The sequence below is a fragment of the Phoca vitulina genome, unplaced genomic scaffold (genome assembly GCF_004348235.1).
Source record: "Phoca vitulina isolate PV1807 unplaced genomic scaffold, GSC_HSeal_1.0 scaffold25, whole genome shotgun sequence".
In the NCBI taxonomy this organism is placed as follows: Eukaryota; Metazoa; Chordata; class Mammalia; order Carnivora; family Phocidae; genus Phoca; species Phoca vitulina.
Window position 1 is genome coordinate 33,022,361 of NW_022589728.1, and position 21,529 is coordinate 33,043,889.

A 21,529-nucleotide genomic window follows, 5' to 3' on the forward strand; every position below is an offset into this window, starting at 1 on the left:
TACAAGTGCTTGGCTCTGATCAAAATCATCATCTTTTGCTCACATTTAATCATTTACCTTGAAAAAAAGCCTGTTTAAATCAGAAGGCCTTGGAACGATGAAAATGTCATGTGGATGTGTTTAGATTACAAACTGTTTAGATTAATGATGAAATGTAGACTAAATTTTAAATATCAAAATATGATTCCTGTAATTCAAAAAAAAAGCTATTAAGCTCTTTGTAAAATAGCATGTCACATTATTCCATAAATAATACACAATTGGTTAGCTAAGCGTTAACTCACAATGACACGGACCACCATCGTGTCCCTTTCTGAACTTTGCATCTACACCTAAAGGCCTGCTAGTGAGCCTAGATATCTCTCCTCGATCCTTTTCTTCCTATTCTACACATTCTCTCTGGGGCCCCCATTCTCTCCTTTGATGTCATATACTAATTCTGCTTTGATGACATGACTCTTAAATCTGTATTTGCAGACCCAATATCTTGTCTAAGTTCCAGGCATACATTTCCATCTGTTGCATACCTTCACCAAGAGCCCCACATGGTTCACTGTTATATAACAGCTACACCAACCTGTTCCCTAATCTGAACTCCCTAGAACTGTTAACTGGCCATGAATGTAGGAACAATCAGAGCACTCATGGATAAAAAATAATAATAACAATGATGGCAGAAGTTTATCAAGTATTTATCTATTTATTTATTTATTTATTTATTTATTTATTTATTTAATTTTGTTATCTATTTATTTACTTATCCAATTCTCACCAACAGCCCTAAGAGTTAGATCTATTATTACCCCATTTTGCAGATGAGATAATTGAGGTACAAAGAAAAATGCCTTACGTTTTCAACACCACACAGCCAGAAGATTATCAGAGTCAGAACTAGAATCAGGCTGTCTGATACTAAAAACTGTATCCTTAAGCCCTTTGGAGCTTCCATCTTAAACGTAGGTCAGGCTTAGGTTGCCATTGCTAAAGAGAATAGATCCAAGGGTAGTAAATGGTGTTGCTGTAATTTTTACTGCAAAACCATATAAATATCGTAGGGGAACATACTTAAAAGTCACTTTGGAGTCATAAAAAACCCACTAGTTTTACAAAAACAAGGTAGTTGAAGTCATTTCTGCAAAAACACAGTATATGCCCAAGCACAGAGAGTGAGAAAGCAGGATGCCACCCTGACGGTGAGCAGTTGGCTCAGCTTGGCTGGAGCATAGAATTTGCAGGCTGAAGTGGTAGAAGACAAGGGCTGGGAAGGTACTAGAAGAAGATTGTGAATGAACTTTTAGTCATATTAAAGGGTTTGGTCTTTACTCTGCAGGTAAATGATGGAAGTAGGTGTAGGGGAGTAAGGCGCAGGGGAAGGTCATTTGAAAGAATCATTACTAAGAGCCTCCTAAAGAAGTAGGCATGATTCTAGGTACTTGAAATAAAGTGAGTTCCAACCTTCAAGGAGTATAGTGTCTTTAGAGGGAACTTGGAAATACACTGAGAATGTTTCATACAATATGATGAAGTGTTATGAAGCTCTCCTAACCAACTTATGGTGCCTTATGAAAAAATACTTCCTAGAAGCACTCAGAGATGTGTAATGAGGGGAATTACAGGATCATATTTGTACAATAGCTATTTTAGAAAGATGATTCTGCTAGTAGACATGGCTATTCCAAAGAAATACTGAGGAAGGAAGGTCATTAAGGAGATTATTCTAATAGCCCACCTAAAGGTTGATGATCACTTGAACTGTAATAATAAGAATTGAGAGGTAAGTAAAGAACTAAGAGGACTTTTGGCAATAGAAAACAGCAGAACTAGGAGGATCTACTGAAAGTGAGTGTCATTGGAAAGAAGTCGAAGAGAAAGATTATGATCTTTCTAGTTTGGTCACCTGAGTGGCTGATTAGGCCATTGAGTTAGGGATAAAGAAGAACAGAATGAGGGAGGCAGGCAATATTTAGTCAGGGACATGCGAAGTTGAAGGCACCTAAAACTGGAGATGTATGATTGGGCAGATACAGCCACACATCATATACAGAGTGACACGAGAGACAAAAGTTTGGAAATATCCAGCATGTGGACAACATGTGAGACCAGATTAGATTTCTCAGTATAGAAATTATAACGAAAGGAAATGTGACAGTGCCATAAGGCACGTAGAAACAAAATAAAACAAACAAAATAAACTGATGGAAGGCAATACACGAGGCAAGACATGAGCAGGTGGATTTTAGAGCCAGCATGCCTAAATTCACATCCTAGCTCAGCCACTTTATAGCTCTGTGACCTTGGGCAAGACACCTGGCATTTTTGAGTATCAGTTTCCTCATCTGTAAAATGAAATCTATCTCAGAGGATATCATGATGCTTAAATAAATCAGTGTTTATAAAGCATTTTTAATAATGCCTGGTCTTTAGTAAATACAGCTTAGATTTTTTGTTGTTAAATACAAAAAGTTATAAATTTGTTAGCTCCAAATATTAATCTTCATTTTGCATTTTACTTTATCTCTTTACTGTGCCTATTTTTCTGAAGGCTATGGTTTGTTTATCTTATTCTACTCCTCATTCTGGCAGATCCTGAATGAAGTATTATTAAATTCATTACCCAATTCATGTTAAAAGTAAATCTTAGGAATGATAAAAATCAATCCTTTTTTTCACAAAACAATTACCTTGTTAGAAAAAGAAAAACTCAGAAAAAGTTCTTTCTGGGCATATCGCAATGTAGTCATCTGTTTCTAAGGATTACATTGATAAACAATATTCTCCAAAGGGATGTTTCTCCTGGTAATTTTCTTCTTTTATGCTTTTTCACTTTTGAGGACTAAAATTGCAAAAGTGAGCTTTTCATGTATTCAGGCAGTTGCAGCTCTTAGAACTAAAAACTTATCTTTGGCATAGTCTTGACCATCACAGTCTACTCTGTACCAGGAACTGTGTTAGTTGCTCTAAGTACATAATCTTCTATTCTTCACAACAGCCTCTTGAGTTGGCAATGATATTGGCTCTATTATTAATGAGAAAAGATGTACAAATCTCTGAATCGACTCAAGGCTAGGGAAGTTAAGCCTGTGTAATGAAACCATGACTGGGCAGTTGGTTATAAAACAGAGCATCGTTCAATGTGGGCCAGTTATCACTTCCCTCTACTATGTGTCATCGTTTTGAAGGTGAGACATGAGACAGGATTGCCTAATGGTGGCTCCTCACAGATTTCCTGCTCTGTGTCACCACTGAAAATATTTGGTGGGGGGGGGGGGGGGGGCCCAGGTAGCTAGGGCTTATCTTCAGTAGCTTAGGCTGACTAACGGATAATGATCTTTCTTTTCTGTTCAGCTCATAGAGCATCAGCCAGCACCTCCCCTGGGCCATTAGAAGATTTAACACAGAACTTTCAGGAGCTTCTTGTCTAAGTAGACTTGCAAGGTTAACATTCTTACCAGTCTTAAGACTTGAAGCTAGCCATTTAACCCAAGACTCTTGTCCTGAGAATATGTCATCGTAATGGAGATAATAAGTCATGGAAGCTTAGTGACAGGACTGTCCCTGTAAGATGAAGTGTCAGGATTAGCATTATAAAGGAGTTAGATAAACTAAGATAAATAGATAAGATCATAAGATCTTAAATAAGATAAATAGATCATGCATAGGGAAAGAAAGAAAAAAATAGTATTCTGGTATAGAAATAGAATGCTTCAAGAAACCAAAGCAAAGGAGATATGTTTAGGTAATAAACAGACAAATTTCCTGGAATAAAGTGGTTGGTAAGAGAAGTGAGAAAGAGCAACGTGGAAAGTTAGCATGAGTCATGTTTGTGACAAGCTTTCAAGTGACACACTAAAAGTTGGGGCATCATCTTGTGATTATTAAAATAGTCAAGAAAGATGGTGACATGAAAATAGCATTGTAGGGGAGTTGATCTGTCCGTTGTAGGTGCAGAGAATTGGTGATGTAGAGCGGGAATTCAAATTATTCTGAGCTTCTAATTGTGAAACAATATCTTGATACATATTAAAATAAAGAGTGCCTATTTTGAAAGGTTGTTTCCAACAAGATAATCATAAGTCATGCACTGGCATAGTTTTTCTGTAAAGGCCACATAGTAAATATTTTCAAATTGTGGACATGCAGTCCCTGTTACAACTAATCATCTTGCAGCTGTAGCACAAAAGCAGCCTGAAATAATATGTAAATGAATAAACATGACTGTGTCCCAATAAACTTCATTTATGGGCTCTGAAATTGGAATTTCACATAATTCTCACATGTCACGAAATATTATTCTTTTTTGATATTTTTCAACCATTTAAAAATGTCCACTTGTGAGCATAGAGATGTTGAAATCAATCACTATGTTGTACACCTGAAACTAATGTGTAACATTATGTGTCAACAATATTCAAATAAAAGACAAAATGTAAAAGCCATTCTTAGTTTGTGGGTCATACAGAATCAGGTGGTGAGCAAGAATTGTCCTGTAGACCAGGGTTTGCCAACCCCTGGTTTATAGAACATTAATCAGAATCTCAATCCAGTATCATTTTGAAAATTTTGAATTTTCCCCTGAATTCTTCTATTGAACATTTGGGAGGAAATAGTTGAAGGGAGTGAAGTGGTAGAAGCAGAAGGAGGCAATTAACTAGTTAGTGGGACTAACCATCTTAACCACGGGTGTCAGAAGGGCAACATATGACCCTCCATGCTCCAGTCCGACAACGGCTTGTCTGAAGCCTTCAGGGGGAAAAAAAAAGGAAACTCAGTAAGTAAATACTATTCCAAATACATTCTATGTTTTAGTAATTGCACAGGGAAAGGCAAGATGGTGGGTTTTTCTTTTATTCATGTTGTTTATGATACCTTGAATGAAAGCAACAGCATGCAGTCCTTAAACAAATGATATGAGCGGGGGCATTGCAGTAAGGAAGCTATAGGGTGAAACCGGGTGAAGTTGGAGCAACTGTGAACAAAGAATTTACATTTGGAGAGACCAGCTAGGCTGGGGTAAGTGATGAGAATTCGCCTGGGAATTGAGTGAAGAGGGAGATGTGAAAGTCACATAAAGGAGAAATTGACAGGACATTGCTAATTGCGATGTGGAAGATGAAAAAGAGAGAGGAGTCAAGATATGCAGTTTTCTTCTACTGGATTAGTCGATGCCACGAAGAAACAGGCAGCAATGAGAGCCTAGGAGGACACTGTAGACAACAGGAAACCGTTTATTAAGTGTTGCTGAGTAGAAAGTAAGGGAGAAGTGATAGTGTCGTGATGTTGATGATCCAAATAAGTCAACGGTCGCCTGCATCACATTATATAGAATCCCCCTCATTTCTTCAAGGTAACTTCTTTTGATCCCTTAGCACTGGTCATGTCTTATAAAACAAACATATCCAAATATATTTCATTATTTATCTTCAACTTTTTTCCCTTAGCTCTGTTTGCTTATTCATATCATAAATATATGGGCACAACAAACACACAGTATGACAAAGAATTTACAGGGAGGTGCAAATAAAATCAGAATTCAGAAAAGGAAAAGATTGTATAAATGTACATCCCCAAACTCTGAGCTTTTTTTTTTTTAATTAGTTTCAGAGGTAGAATTTAGTGATTCGTCAGTTGCATAGAACACCCAGTGCTCATTACATCATCTTAAACACCAGGATTCAGATAAAAATGTCTTTAATATTTGTTTATGTTTAACCCATAATCATATGTCAAGAAACATATAAAAATGAAGTGGCCAATATACACCTACCAATTGATCCCCTTAATTATTAATTAAGGAATATTTAGAAGTGGAAAGTTTCCTGATTGATTTGCTTTTTGCAAAGAAATTAATTTATGAAATAAGAAAATTAACTGGAAGCATTCTTAGCCTGTTTTACAATGAGAAAAGTAATTCCCAGAAAGTCTTTTAAGTTGCTTAGCTCAAGATGCCGCAACTAATCAGAGGTTTCAGAATTAGAATTCCTCAGGAGATATAAAAAAAATACGTGGTTCTTAGGAGACATTAAGAGGAGGCATTAAGATCCTAATCTATGACCTAACTCTCGCCCCCCCACTCCCCAATGTGCTACTGTTGGTAAATGACAATGAATGTCATGCTGTTTCTCTCTTTGTTGCCGAATATTTACCGGAAATCAATTACTCAGCCAATATGTAACTAAATACATAATAAATTTCTTTACCACTACAACAATTACAAATAGATATATCCACACTTCTACAAATTACTGTAAAAAAAGAAAAGAGGATATAGGGAATGCAAATCAGAATTAGACTAACAGTATTATTATCTTAATGTCTCATTTAAATGGTACATTCCCATTCCAAGTCCCTCTCATTAGCTTCTGCATTAAGCCAGCCAGAATTTGAATTAGTCCAGATTAGATCTTCATACATTATTTATAGCTTTTTATTAGTGCTAACGTATACATTTTCACCCAAACAAGTATAATAATTTTGTCAGATTCCTATAAAAGCAATTTTTAAGTGTATAGCAAATTGTTATATTAAAATTAATTTTTCGTATTTTTTTCATAGACTTGAGTCAAAGGAGCCTTTCCTGTCTGTTGGGTGAGTATATGTCTAAATATTTTAAATCTCAGTTCTTTCATTGATTTTTTTTAAAGATTTTTTATTTATTCATTTGAGACACAGAGATAGAGAGAGAGAGCATGAACAGGGAGAGAGGCAGAGGGAGAGGGAGAGTGAGAAGCAGGCTCCCTGCTGAGCCAGGAGCCCGATGTGGGGCTTGATCCCAGGACCCTGGGATCATGACCCGAGCCAAAGGCAGACGCTTAACCATCTGAGCCACCCAGGCGCCCCTCTTTCATCGATTTTTAACAAGGTCTTCTGGGATGGTATTATCAGTCATATAATTCCATATTCAAAGTCATCCCATATCATTGGATGCATCATATCCTCAGCAACATTGCTATCTATGTTTTATAAAGGCTTAGCCAGAATGTTCACAAAGCTATTTCATGACCTTGGAAATTCAGCAAATGAATGCATATAAAAGCCTGTATCCTCTAAAAAAATCAAACGAGGTATACAGTAATTTTCTATATTCTCGTCGTGTAAAGATAACACTCAGATTGGTCTTACAAATTCCTCTGAACCGCAGCTTCACAATATCTAGTCTACTCGTTCCTCTTAATCTACCCTAATGTTTCTTCTCCCTTTTTTCCTAAATCTGCCTTCAAGATCTGTATCTATCTTTTCTCCTTTTCTTCCATCTAAGAACGCAAAGTTGAGGAACCATGAAACAGATTAAGTAAAACCAACACTTGCCTCCTCTGGTAGTATTCCGAGTCACAGTACATGTTCTAATAATAATATATTGTTGACAAGAATACACATGTGCTATTTTCAGGCATTTTGCTAATTAAGAATCAGCAAAGTTGTTATTTGATCTACCAAATAATCCTTTGACTAACATATTAAAATGTCTCATTAGGGGACTTTTGCATGCTCAGCATTATGGTTGATGTTGTAAAGTATCAAAAAGTGCCGGAAGATATGATAGCTTAAAGGCAATCATGTCATAATTGATGGGGAAAAAAATCATGTACAAGCAGCCATTATACTCATGCTTAATGACCAGAAACATGGGATGGGGTAGATTTTTAAAGGATCGCATTAGTTTTCTTTTATTACTTCACAGTCCTTGAATATTTCTGTCACTCCTTGAGCAACATGGTTCCCTTTCCCCTTTCCACTCCTCACAAAAGCATTTGAGAAAGCCAGTTGAATCATGAGAATGAAAATAATTGTTAGTGATGCTGGGAGAAAAAAAATGGAGTAGATGCATTTATTGGAGGATTTTTTGAAAAAATGAAAGGTCAAGTTGATCTGGTCCAAAAAAATCGTTAGAGCATGCTTCTTTCCTTCATTGATCATCAGCTCCTATTGTTAAAAATCTTTAAGCCTGAAGAAATCTTTTATTATGAATGCATATGTGTCCTGCCCTCAAGTCAAGAGGGCTGAAATAGCTTCTCTTCATGCCTCACTTAATGCAGTTTCTCGGCAGCATTTCCTGTTCTCCCAACTTCTTTGAGATGGAATTCATTTTTTACTTCATACCTCTATTTTACAAGGGCAGACTCTAAGTAATCTTTGTTTTAAATGTATCAGGAGTTTAAAACTTCGAATTAGAGCCATGAAAAAAAGTTTCCAAAAAAGAATGACATCTAACTCAGCAAATACCCGAAATGGGAAAACTGGCATGGCAGTAGGAAGATAATTGCTATTCCTTAGATGGGTCTTAAAAGTAAAGGGTGAAACATGCAACCCAAATGGTCTGTGGACTGGATACTTTAATATATAGCTGAACTTCTCCCTTTTCTCCCAAGAAAATTGTTTTAAATGAAATTGCCTAAAGTTTGGATGAGTCTCTCTTAGTTAAGAGGATAGGATGATTGTGAACATAGTGGACCCATATGAGACGGCCAGGCAAGGTAGTCTAATAGAGAACCATTATTCAAATTTGTGACTCTCAGTTCTGTCACTTATCAAAAGGAGTTAATGCATGGTGTATGCTCTTTGGTATGAGTTGACCTGTAAGTCCATAACATTGAGTTTTTCTAGGACCCTGCACACCTCACATTAATTTTAATTCTATGTGCAATAAAAAGCATATGAATGAATAGATCAGTGCTAAATATTGCATACTTCAGTCCATTGCCTGCCAGTGTCTTAAAGCACTTGTTAATATGTACTTCTAGAAGTTGCTCTTCCCTTTGCAGGGTCTGACACTTACAAGCTATGTGTATTGGTTTAGGCGATCACTTGAACCCCCAGGCTTTGGGTTCTTATTTGTGATATGGAGATTAAATAAGATAATTTAGATCAAGTACTTAACACTGTTTTCGGTACATAATTGTTCATAAACGTTAGCTTTTATTACAGATGTGGAAGGTATACTCATTTACAATGCTCCAAAGAGTCAATCTGAGAGCTCTGTTGTAGTTCAGAGAATAAAACTCCACTTTAACAGGGCATTCTTTGAGTTACATGTGGAAACCAAAAGATGTTTTTATAATGGAGAGGAAAAAAAACAAAAATTGTGAATGGAATAAGATATCAAACAAGATGAGTACAGGTAATTGTTTTGAATTTTTATGATGAAAACTAATAATTGTCATTTAAATTTTTTAAATGGAAAGAAATATTGATACATTTAAAATGTGTATCTCTTCTTAATATAAATTAGGGAGCAAAATTCTTCCTTTCATAAATGTGCTGTAGTAATTAATTACGAAATAAAATTTTTAAATGTCACAACATAAATTCAGTCTGGATATACCAATGGAAAACTGTGTCAAAGAAAGTTGTAAGACAGGAAATACTTGCTTATGGAAAAAGATAAGGGAATTATGAAAGGAAGTTAAGTGAAATCTCAGCTCTCAGACCTTCAACTAAAGATTGATATGAGAGGAGCTTTCTTTCACATGCACCAGTAAATGATTAATAAAATAATGTCATTAGGAAAAAAAAAAAAAAAAAAACCTAGAGTGAGGCAAGAAGGCTTATCCCAAAGTCTGATTCTGTTTACCCAGGGTAGGCCAATAAATGCAGTGTTTTCCAAGGCTGTGGAGCCAAGCCTGGAAACCACTATCATGGTTGCATTCTCCCAGCTCCTTCTCCTGCAAACATACACGGATTGTTCTTACAGACATCTACAGTCTCTGGAATTTTTTCAGAAAATCTTTGAAATATAGCTTCCTACAGTCTTTCCCTGTTTGGGATACATACGGTGGAGGTGGACACATTGATCTAGAACTGTCTTGGAATTCACCCATCAGAGACCAGGATATCATGTAAAGAGACCAGATAGTATGCCATGGAAGTTTCTGCGGTGCACAAGGAGCAGATTATCTATGCTCTGGTGCATCAAAACTCATTCTGATGTTGTCCCAGACCTAAGGCTGGAAATTTATTAAATTTTAAATGATTAAATAATATAATTTAAATATTTAATAAATAATTTTTATTAAATGTTGATTAAAATATTTTATATTATAAATATTATGTGTATACAGTATATGCATTACATATTTTACATTTATTATAAATATATGATACAAAAATATTTGTATTATACATAAAATAAATTTAAATAATAGATTTAAAAATTAAAATTCTTTCCCATCTCGCTCACCCAACGGTAAAACAAATCAGTTAAGCAAACGTGTTTTTTAGTGTGGAGCTTAGGCTTGAGTGTTACAAGAATACTAAGCCTGTGATATTCTACTCACCCTCTAAATGTTCCATTTTAGAGCAATTAAGAAAACTCTTCTGACAAATGTTTGCTTTTATGTGGCATCAGACAGGTTCCGATTTTGGAAATAAGCTGGGAGAAAACAGGTATCGAGTTTGCATTTAGGAAAGTGAACAAGAGGGGCACCTGGGTGGCTCAGTCGTTGGGCGTCTGCCTTCGGCTCAGGTCATGATCCCGGAGTCCTGGGATCGAGCCCCGCATCGGGCTCCCTGCTCCGTGGGAAGCCTGCTTCTCCCTCTCCCACTCCTCCTGCTTGTGTTCCCTCTCTCTCTGTGTCTCTTTCTGTCAAATAAATAAAATCTTTAAAAAAAAAGGAAAGTGAACAAGAACCAAGTGATCATCTCAACTAAGATTCTAAGATCTAAATCTTAGTTTAAAACCAGTCTTGCCTTGAAAAAGCTTTTACAGCTTTTTAATGAAAAATACAGATGAGGGAAAAGGAAGCTCCTGTTCATTGACATTTAAGATTCACATTGTAAAGGGGCATGTCAAGACAATACATGAGTTCTCTTCAAGTACAAGTGACTGTTGACACTTTGCAGACACTGAGCCACTTTAAAAATATACTCAAGGCACTAAACGAAATTTTCCATGTGAATTATTTCTTCTTACCTCTTCAGCATGAAGTTGACCTTTTAAAAGAAAACTTTTAATATGAATTAGTTGTATTTTGGAATTGAAATTTTGGTTCATACCAATATTTCAGCTGATGAATTTTTGCATGAGTAGCTTTATTATGAGGACTATTTATTGCACGGGTAAAAAAAATGTTCAGACTGTTTTCACTGCATTAGGATAATTTAAATAACTCAGGGGTGCCTGGGTAGCTTAGCTGATTAAGCATCTGACTCCCTCGATTTCAGCTCAGATCATGATTTCAGGGTCGGTCGGGGGGGATGGAACCCTGAGCTGGGCTACACGCTCAGCAGGGAGTCTGCTTGAGATTCTCTCTCTCCTTCACCCTCTGCCCCTCCCCCTGCTCTCTCTCTCTAAAATAAATAAATCTTTATAAATAAATAAATAAATAACTCAGAATAATTTTAAAATGATATTGATAAAGCTCAGAATTATTATTTCCTAAGCTTGTCTGAGAGATTCAAAACACATCAAAGATAGAAATAGCAAAATTACTATATTTATCTCTATCGAGGCTCAGTGAGTAAGCTAATCATGGCCCAATCAAGGGGCCTATGCATCTCCCGCATCTCCTGGATCCTCTGAGATGTAGTGGACCTATTCTACTAAGTCCAAACAAGAGGGAGTGAATGAAAACTGCCAGGACAACAAAGCTCGCCTTACATCTAAAATTGATCCTCACATAATTGCTAGTAGCTATATTTTTTAAAATAATTTTGCTTGGGGGATATTTTCCCCTTTTATTTCCAGTCTTGGAACTGAATTTGGATCTTCAATATACTTCTGCTGCTATTATGAAGACATTATTAAATCTTGACACTCTTATTAGGTCCAATATTTACACTATTTTACTTTCGTCCAGGTTTTGTATGAGTCCTTATATTTACCAGTAGATGCTATACATTGTTATACTCTTTTTTTTTTTAAAGATTTTATTTATTTATTTGAGAGAGAGAGAATGAGAGAGAGCACATGAGAGTGGGGAGGGTCAGAGGGAGAAGCAGACTCCCTGCCGAGCAGGGAGCCCGATGCGGGACTCGATCCCAGGACTCCAGGATCATGACCTGAGCCGAAGGCAGTCGCTTAACCAACAGAGCCACCCAGGCGCCCCACATTGTTATACTCTTAACTACCTATTGGAGAGCTTAAGTTCTTTTTTTTAAGATTTTATTTATTTATTTGAGAGAGAGAAAGAGACAGCACAAGCAGGGGGAGGGAGAGGGGCAGAGGGAGAAGTAGGCTCCCAGCTGAGCAGGGAGCCCGATGCGGGGCTCGATTCCAGGACCCTGGGATCATGACCTGAGCTGAAGTCAGACACTTAACCAACTCAGCCACCCAGGAGCTCCTAAGAGCTTAAATTCTGTAATTCGATCTCTTTGGTTTGAATTTCATTCTGTTACTTCCTAGCTAGGTGCCTTGGGCAATTTGTTTAACTCTTCTGAGCCTCATCTCCTCACCTGAGGTAATAACTTATTCTTAGGGCTGTTTTGAATGAGCTAATATTGCAAGGTTCTTAGAACAGTGTCCGACACCTAATAAACAGGAAATAAATACCAATTACTATCAATATCCTATGCAACAATTAAGTTATATTAATAGTTTTTTCCTAAAGGAGTAAGTTCCACCAAATGACAAAAATGTCGACTAATTGAATCCCAAATATCTTAATACCCAATTCCTGGTAATGCAGTTGAATTCTGGGAATGGAGTTCAAAAGAGAGTGAAATCAGCACAGGAATGAAGGCTTGCCTTACTCGGGAGATCTTTGAGGAAGATAGACAAGAAAAAGTAAAATAGCATTAAGACAGGAAGGCAATTCCAGAAGGTACTTAGATTTATAGAAATATCACACACAATATTAAAAACTTTAATAACAGGAGCATGAAAAAGGGAAAGCAATACCAATTTAGGGATGGTTTCAGTCGAGCATCAAAACATAAAACAGAATTATAGGACTGCTGAAAATCATTTAGGAATTAAGAGTTTAGCTTAATTTAAGAACTGAGAAGTTGAAGAAAATGGCCCGATTGTCAGGAAATTTTTCTAGACAAAAGGTAGGACCTGAGTTAATCCTCAAGGTGAGGTTAAGAATTCAATACAAGATTGAGAGAGGGAAGAAGATGAGCTTCCTTTTCATTCTGTGGATACAGTGGAGTCACTGAATGTTGTATGTTTGCTTGTCTATTTTGTTTTTAACTGAAGAGTGATGTTATCCAAAGTGAGGTCATAATACAGCCATTTAGAAAGCTGCTGCAATAGTTCAGGCAGGACTTGAAAAGACTCCTGACTTTAGCAGAATGAAATCACCTCACACCTGTTACAACGACTATTATCAAAAAGATCAAAGCTAATAAATGCTGGTGAGGATGTGGAGAAAAGGGGACCCTTGTGCACTGTTGGGGAGAATGTAAATTGGTGCAGCTACTATAGAAAACAGTGTGGTGGTTCCTTCAAAAAATAAAAATAGAACTACCATATAATTCAGCAATTCCACTTCTGAGTATTTATCCAGAGGAAATGAAACACTAACTGGAAAAGATACCTGTGTCCCCATGTTCATAGTCTCATTATTTACCATAGCCAAGACAACCTAAATGTCCATTAACAGAGGAATGGATAGAGAAAATGTTATATATATGAAATATTATTTAGTGCTTTATAATAGAATTTTGTCCAGTCTTAAAAAAGAAGGAAATCCTGCCATTTGTAACAGCATGGATGAACCTGGAGGACATTATGCTAAGTGAAATAAGTCAGAAGCCAGACATAGAAAGACAAATACTGCCTGATCTTACTTATGGGTGGAAGCTAAACTAGCCGAACTCAGAAACAGGGCATAGAATGGTTGTTGCCAGGGAGTGGGCGAATTAGGGAGGCAACGTTTCGGTTAGGCAGAATGAGTAAGTTCTGGGAATCAGAACATGATGACTATAGTTAATAATACTATAATGTATACTTAAAATTTGTTTTAAAAAGGAGATCTTAAGTGTTCTCATTAAGAAAAAGGTAACTATGTGAGGGGACGGATATGTTAATTAGCTTTCATTAAGGCAATCATTTCACAGTGTGTATGTATATCAAAAAGTCGTGTTGTGCACCTTAAATATATACAATTTTAATTTACTAAGATCTGTAAAGAAAAAAACAATGGGAAGGAAATGCCTGATGAAAATAACATTTTTTTGAGAATATTAGAATCAGTGAGTGATGGAGTGATGTCTTCTTAGGGGTTGCTCAGCTGAACTTTGTGGGATCATGGTGAGAGGATGACAAGCTAAAATCCAGGTGTAGCATCAAAACTAAGGGAAGGTTAACAGGAAACTGTCCCTGAACTCTTAAATACGCCCGTCTGACATCCGGAAGCCACTCATGGCCAACGCAATGCCTATCTCTTGATGGTGTGGCTTCAATTTTCTGTGAGTCTCCAGGGAAAAGGGGCTAAGGGGGTAAAGCCAATTTTCCTCTTCTAAAAATCTATTCTTTTTATTTGTTTAGACTGAGACAGTGCTACCACAAAATTAACGATTCCTTTAGCAACTGCACTTGTTTCATTTTTTCCCAAGGCCCTCCAGGCTGCTTCTCTGGAGAGTACACAAAGTTTCCACGGCGCTATTTTTGTAATCTAAAGCAGTTGTGCTCTCAGGCCTGATGCTACAACTGTAATTTTAATTTATCAACCTGCCACTCAGGGAAATGTTGTAAAAACATTTGGAAGCTTAAACCCATTATTTATTTCTGCACCTGTCAATGCCACTCTTCTGTACTATATATATATTGACAGTGGTGTCTTGAATGCATAGGTTCCAGAACGCATTTTTAAGGAGCAAGAATTCATTACTCTCCAATAATAAAATAGAATAGAGTCATCAAAAACAGTCTTCCTCAGTCCTTACCATTTGAAAATGTCTTAGGAAGCAGAGAGACTCATGGGGACTAAAACGACTTTTATTTCTTCAGTGAAATGTTCTCCTCAGGGAAAAGAAAGTAATTGCAGATTATAGCAGGCAGGAGTATAGTGTTACTTAGAGGGAAGAAAATACATAGGACCATTAAATAGATTTATTTAAGTTCTGCTTATAAAGAAAGCAGTGGTGCAGGACTTTGTAGCTGATGATATTTCAAAAGAGTGTTATCAGCACTTTCACTACAGTCTAATTCATTCATATAATAAAGTGTCACATTAAGCCAAATGTCACAGTTCATATCAGTTTTACTTTGAGAATTGGTATTATTATATATCCTAGGCAACCTCCCCCCCAAAAAAATTTGGATGAGATCTTTGATCATAATAAATTAAGGTATTTAAAAGTCAATCTATCATTTGAGATATATATATATATATATAAAGAGAGAGAGATTCAACCATTAAATCCATTCAACCCAATAATAAACCTGATGTCATACAGATTATATGTGTATTTAAGATAAAAATGCTGTTAAAATTGTGACTTAAATAATATTGGCTAAATAATCTTACCATATCCTCTAAACTCTTAGTCATAGCAATCCTCACCACTTAATTATTCTAAAAAGGCAAGTCTAATGAGAAGTCCTTTAAAATCTACAAAGGATTTATGATCACTTCATATTATACAATTTTAAATTAGCCAAACTAATTTGCAGACATCAAATACCCATACATAAGAAAATCAATAACTAAACTCGTCATACATAAAATCTCACTCATGAGAAGAACTAATCTTATATGATGTTATGGAATCAAATTTAAAACAAAGCTCTGAAAGGTATATTAACTTACACAAGTACCACTGTTTCCTTAATACCAGCACTGTTTTTGAGGAATGTGAGTTTTTAAAGTGTCAAGCTACATTGGAAAGGATGAGCATATAGTCTCACCAATAAAAGATATGTGTATTGGATGTGTATATGAATAAAATAGAAGTGGTGGCTCAGATTATTTAGATATCATATGTAGAACTACTACATGAAGAGTGTTGATTGAGTTGGAAACAAGATCTCAGTTTCATATACTTTTAAAATCTGTTCTGACAACACTCACTAGAAATAAATGTTCAGAATAAAGAAAGTGCTTGATTTTCTCTCAGTTAAAATCAACCCATCTCCAAGGAAAGAAAACTAATTAACTTTACTTGAAGATAATAAACTCTTTTTCCAGGGTGCCTGGGTGGCTTAATCAGTTAAGCATCGGACTCTTGGTTTCAGCTCAGGTCGTGATCTCAGGGTCGTGAGATCAGGCCCTGTGTAGGGCTCCGCACTCAGCATGGAGTATGCTTGAGACTCTCTCTCCTCTCCCCCTATGCCTCCTGCCTTTGCTCTCTTTCTCTCTCTCAAATAAATAAATAAATCTTTAAAAAAAAAAAAACTTCTTTTTTCTATTTTTAAATATCCCTAAAATGGGCTTTCTAATGGAATTATAGTTGCTTACCTAAATAATTTCTTGGCAGTATTAGCCCTTCTTAAAGGATTCAAAGTTTTGATTAGCCTTTATTTTCTATTGTTCAATGAATCTATACTGGTTCTCATATATAGAAAATAGATATTCTTATAATTATTTTAATACTGGAAAACTAAGACACAGAGATGTGAGGTAAGCTCCATAAAGACACACAGCATATTGGCAGTCATTTGGAAATGGAGTCCAGCCTCTGGCTTTTGCTTAAAGAGCTGTCAGTTTCATTCACACTGATACTTCATTCTGTCTTCTGAGTTTCATATTCATCTGAATCATAATGAACATCCACATACTAACTTGAATTATTCAGGAAAAATAATCATGTACATAAAAAGTTATTTATTGCTTCCAGAGGCAGTGTGAATCCCAGATTTGCATTATGAAAGTGCTGGCAAAAGTTTTAAAGCCTCATGTCCCAATTAAATTCTGTTCATCCAGCCAAGAATGACTGATCTTTTTTTCATCAATCTCAAAATGTGACCTTTTCAACACTTTTAATGACATTTTTCAAAGTACAGAATACTTTTGATTCAAAAGATTCCCTACTTAACTCTGCAGAACAAATCAGTTTTCACAGTATAATTTATAGCTACCAAATATTAGCAAAAGCCAGGCATCGCTTACACTTTAGGAGCTTATCAGGGGGAAAAAATGCATTGAGGAGCTATATTTTGGCACGCCAACTAAAGTAGATATTAAAATGAAAAACCAACCCTCAAATGTTTCGTGTTTTTAGAAACATTATTTCTTTGGTGAAATTTTAATTAGATCACATTCAAAATTTACCATTAGAACCTGCAGGCCGCGTTAAACTTCAAAATAACATAACGGTGCCCCTGGTTTAACCCAATAGTAGACAGCCCTTGACTATAACTTCCTCTTAGCTTCAATGAAAAGCATAAAAAAGATGAAACACTTGATGAGACATTTCTCCCAGATCTTGTTAAATTATCATATCATGCAAGTGGTATTTCAATGAAGGGTATGTTATAGCCCAATTGGATACTAAAAATCTTGAAAGCCTTTTAAAAAGTGAGGCTCTCTAAAGAAGTTATTTTTAAAATGTGTTCCTTAATCATGGGCCTTTGATTATCAACATTAATTTCAGTAGGCCCATGGCATGCTGACTCCTCCAGATTCCCACGTCAGACCACCAAGTCAAAGATTAGGAGGCTTCCCAATAAATCAGAGCATTCATTCCTAATTTTCTTCAGTTACCAGTTTTTAGCTTGAAGCTCATGAGAAAAAATCTGATAGCATCACTGCCCTTTGTACAATGAACAGCTGTCTAATTTCATTAAGTGCATCAATTCATTATTTGAAGGGCACTCTAAGTGTGTGTGCAAAATATCATATGATAACAATGTCGCTGCTGTTTGAAAACCAGCCTACTAGACAGGAATAGTTTGCTCTTACTGTGATTGAATATTGAGCTTTCCTTCCATATTACAAAGATCACAACACCAAATTATCATTGTTGGAGAACTTAGTAAAGTAAAACTTTACTTTTGACAATGGCAGATGAAGGCTGGCACCAAATTATTTAGACTTAAATGTTGAATATATTGAAAAAAATTCTGCAATTCACATTATTTTTGAGGACATTGCTACTTGCTTAACATTTAAACCTTCAAAGTACAAACCAAGTGTTAAAAACAAGAAGCGTATATTATGATGCCATTTCATTCTAATCAAGATCCAGGATCTTTATCTTTATTTCTGAATATCAATTTAATTATATTTGGATGAGAATTAATATACTCAGTAAAAACTCTTCTCGAATCATATTGCTAGGCACAAAGGAGGGTGCAAAGGTAGATGAGAGCAGTGTTTCTCATAGTGGATTCACTAAAACAGTGCCAGTCCGTGAACTGTTTTTTACCAGGGTGACTACTGAAATACAAAAAGGAAGTAAAAGCATTTAGAAACCTTGATTGCATTTTTATGCCACTTTGACATCTAAGTGTACGATTTGGTATTTTATGAAATTATCAGTCTGTGATGAATGAGAAATTTTTCAAATAAAAAGCTGGTCCTTCACTACAGTAATTGAGAAGTTGTGGACAAGACTAAGTCTTTGCCTTTAAGGACCTTATCATCTCATGAAGAGGATAAAAACAAAGAAGCTGGTGTCTAGTACAAGACATGGCTTGGCAACTCTAATCTGCTAAAGAAGATAAAATAAAAATAAACAGATATTTGTGATATGAGGCATTATTTGATAATTCTTGAAAGACGGGTTATAAATGAAAAGTCATGGTGGGACACAGTCGGGCAGGTTTAGTTTCTATTGTGGAGATAACTAGCAGTACCATTTGGCTGCACCAAAGATATCTTAGAAGTGACACTGAATGACATAACTGGCAAATTAACCAGTAACCGCATCACAGGAGACTGAAAAACCTCGTGTTCAAGGTTTCTTCAGCTCCCCTCACGCTTTTCCCCTCTCCTGCCTCCTCTTTTCTCTCCTCTCCCTCTCCCCCATTCCTTTGCTTTCTCCTCTCTCCTCCTCTCCCTCCTCCCAATCTCCTACTTCTCTTACTTCCTCCCCCCATTTCTGCCTCCCCCTTTCTCCTCCTTTTTCTGTTTCTCTTCTTGTTTCTTCATAAAAAAAAAAAAAAAGGCATGCCTTCAAGAAGGAGCTTATGTCCTCGTGTCTGGTCTTCAGCTACTCCCTTTGCTTTGCAAGAGATTCCACCATGAGGAGGAAAGTTAGTATATGTGAAATGTTTGCTGAGTGCGAAAAATCACATTAATTCCTAACACTCCAACCCAACTCTTCACAGTTGGGGAAAAAAAAATCCTGCCACTATCTTAATGGCCTATGGAAAAATTAGGGCAACCCTACAATGCCATTATTTTTCAACATTAGACCAGAATGAGATTTCTCTTCAACGAAGACTTAGCAGTTTATCATCTCAGAAAACTGACCATCCCAGAAGATCTGGAGATACTGACATTTTACAGTCCCAGTAAACCCTTAAGACCCTGCCCCATCACACCCCAGTGAGACCCTCTGGTCAACAAGCCCTGCAAATGTGTGCACGCAACACACACACACTACTTCCAGTCAGGTTTTTAGTGCCGTGCTCTGAATTATGACCTACCAGCAAAGGATCACCAGATATTTGAGAAAATACTCTAACATGAAAGAAAAAAAACAGAGAAAACCAGAACTCCACAGTCAAGGAAATATAAGGAGTATAAAACTAATCTAAACAAGCAAGCAAAAAACCCTAAAAACCCTCTTAAAAACCTATAATTAATATCCCTAAAGATAGGAAAATATATCTATATAAAAAGTATATTATTAAAAAGGAACATATGGAAAAGAAAAAAATTCTTAGAAATTAAAAGCAAAACAGAAATGAAAAACTCAATGAAAGTTTAGAATTCAAACTTAAAAGATCACAAAGACAGAGATGGAAAATAGTAAAGAAAGGATTTAAAATAATTTGAGGCTTACTCCCAGAGATCAATATCTAGTAATAGTTCTTTCACAGACAGAAAACCAAGGACATTATCAAATAAGTAATGAAAGAAAGTGTCCTAAAACTGAAACATATAAGTTTGCCATAGGAGGATTCTCAGCACAGTGAATGAAAGATGATCCACACTTAGGCAGATTAATTACTACAGATAACAAGACCTGAAACCGGGCACCTGGGTGGCTCAGTCAGTTAAGCATCTGCCTTTGGTTCAGGTCATGATCCTGGGGTCCTGGGATCGAGCCCTGTATTGAGCTTCCTGCTCAGTGGGAAACCTGCTTCTCCCTCTCTCTCTGCCCCTCCCCCTGCTCATGCGTTCGCGCTCTCTCTCTCTCAAATAAATAAATAAAATCTTTAAAAAAAGAAGAACTTCAGCCTTCGAGTAGAGGAATAAAAGCCACAAAGACTCAGAATCAGAATGACATCACATTTCTCAACATTAGGAACTTGCAGACAATGCAATAATGCCCTCCAAATTCTGAGAGAAAGTGATATCCAACCAGACTGTCAGTCCTACCAAACACATTATCAGTCAAGCATGAAGATAGGAAAAGATCCACTCCATTCTTGTATTTTTGGGGTAGTTCTACTCTATCAAGTCACTGCAGCCACTGCATTAGCAAATACTGAACCACTGGTCCTAGGGGAAATATAGGATTAGGTTCCCGTAAGCGTCTGGTCACAATATTTTTGTTAACCAACTAATACATAACCCTGCTTAGTGTGTGTTTCTGTGTAAAGACAGTTTATTTCATATATATTGTTGATGCATGAACATTGAATTCATGACCAACAGCACTATATAATGCTTGCCTGAAGGAAGCTCATGTAACACATGTATTTTCTCCCTAAGGCACATCACAGCCTTTTGTGCTTGGGAACACTGAGCTGCACCTCAGCACTCTGTTTAGGGGCCATTGCAAACAGAAAAATCACCAATGAAAAGCACAAGAATGCAAAAAAAAAAAATGCAGCACTAAGTAGACCATGAAAAGTATACTTATTTGCAGTGTCAGATCTGAACAAAGTCACCTCAGTCTCAGTTGGGAATGTGCTGCCTCAGCAACTCAAATTTTTTGCCGCTCTGTGCATGTCTGTGAGTGACCATGAAAGCACTGCAAGTATTGATTTGGGAGTTACAGGTAATCTTAGCAAATTCATAAATACAGAATCCGCAAATAATAAGAATCAACTGTATTTTCAGAAATCTAAGGCTTAACAAATCCTTTCTAAGAAATCTACTGATGCTTGTTTCACCAAAATCATTGAGTAAATAAATAAATAAATAAATAAATAAATAAATAAATAATAAAAGGGTCTAACACAAGAAAAAAAAGGTCCCCAAGTCACTGGTGAAGAGAAGTACCAGGATGGTCACTTTGTAGCAGACCCAGAGAGGACCCATCTGGGTTATAGCAGGACATTGGAGATCTCCATTAAGAATGAAAAAATGAAGCCATTATAAAAGCCAAGTAAATTTGTACAAGAAGGAAATGTAATCATAGTATATTGCTCAACTGTAAGTAAAGTTTACGTAGTCATAATAACCTAAACACTGAATATTGACTTAAAACAGAAAAGAACTAATGAGAAAAAAAGCATGGAAGCTTGTGAAAAATTCTTCATTACAAGTAAGCCCAGCAATATTGTGAGGGCTCAGAGAGAGCTCATTTCTCT

The 21,529-nt window shown here is 36.3% G+C and overlaps 1 protein-coding gene across 14 annotated transcripts in view; it reads left to right on the top strand.

Moving 5' to 3' along the window:
- Nucleotides 1-21,529, top strand: part of RALYL (RALY RNA binding protein like) — an 817,889-nt gene that overhangs the window by 560,301 nt on the left and 236,059 nt on the right. For 13 of the 14 annotated variants that reach the window (XM_032421711.1, XM_032421702.1, XM_032421708.1 and 10 more), the window contains one exon: nucleotides 6,553-6,585. The exons of the other annotated variant lie outside the window; for it this stretch is intronic. In XM_032421711.1, the coding sequence (XP_032277602.1) occupies nucleotides 6,553-6,585 (33 nt within the window). The remainder of the gene's footprint in view (nucleotides 1-6,552; nucleotides 6,586-21,529) is intronic. 14 annotated transcript variants of the gene reach the window in all.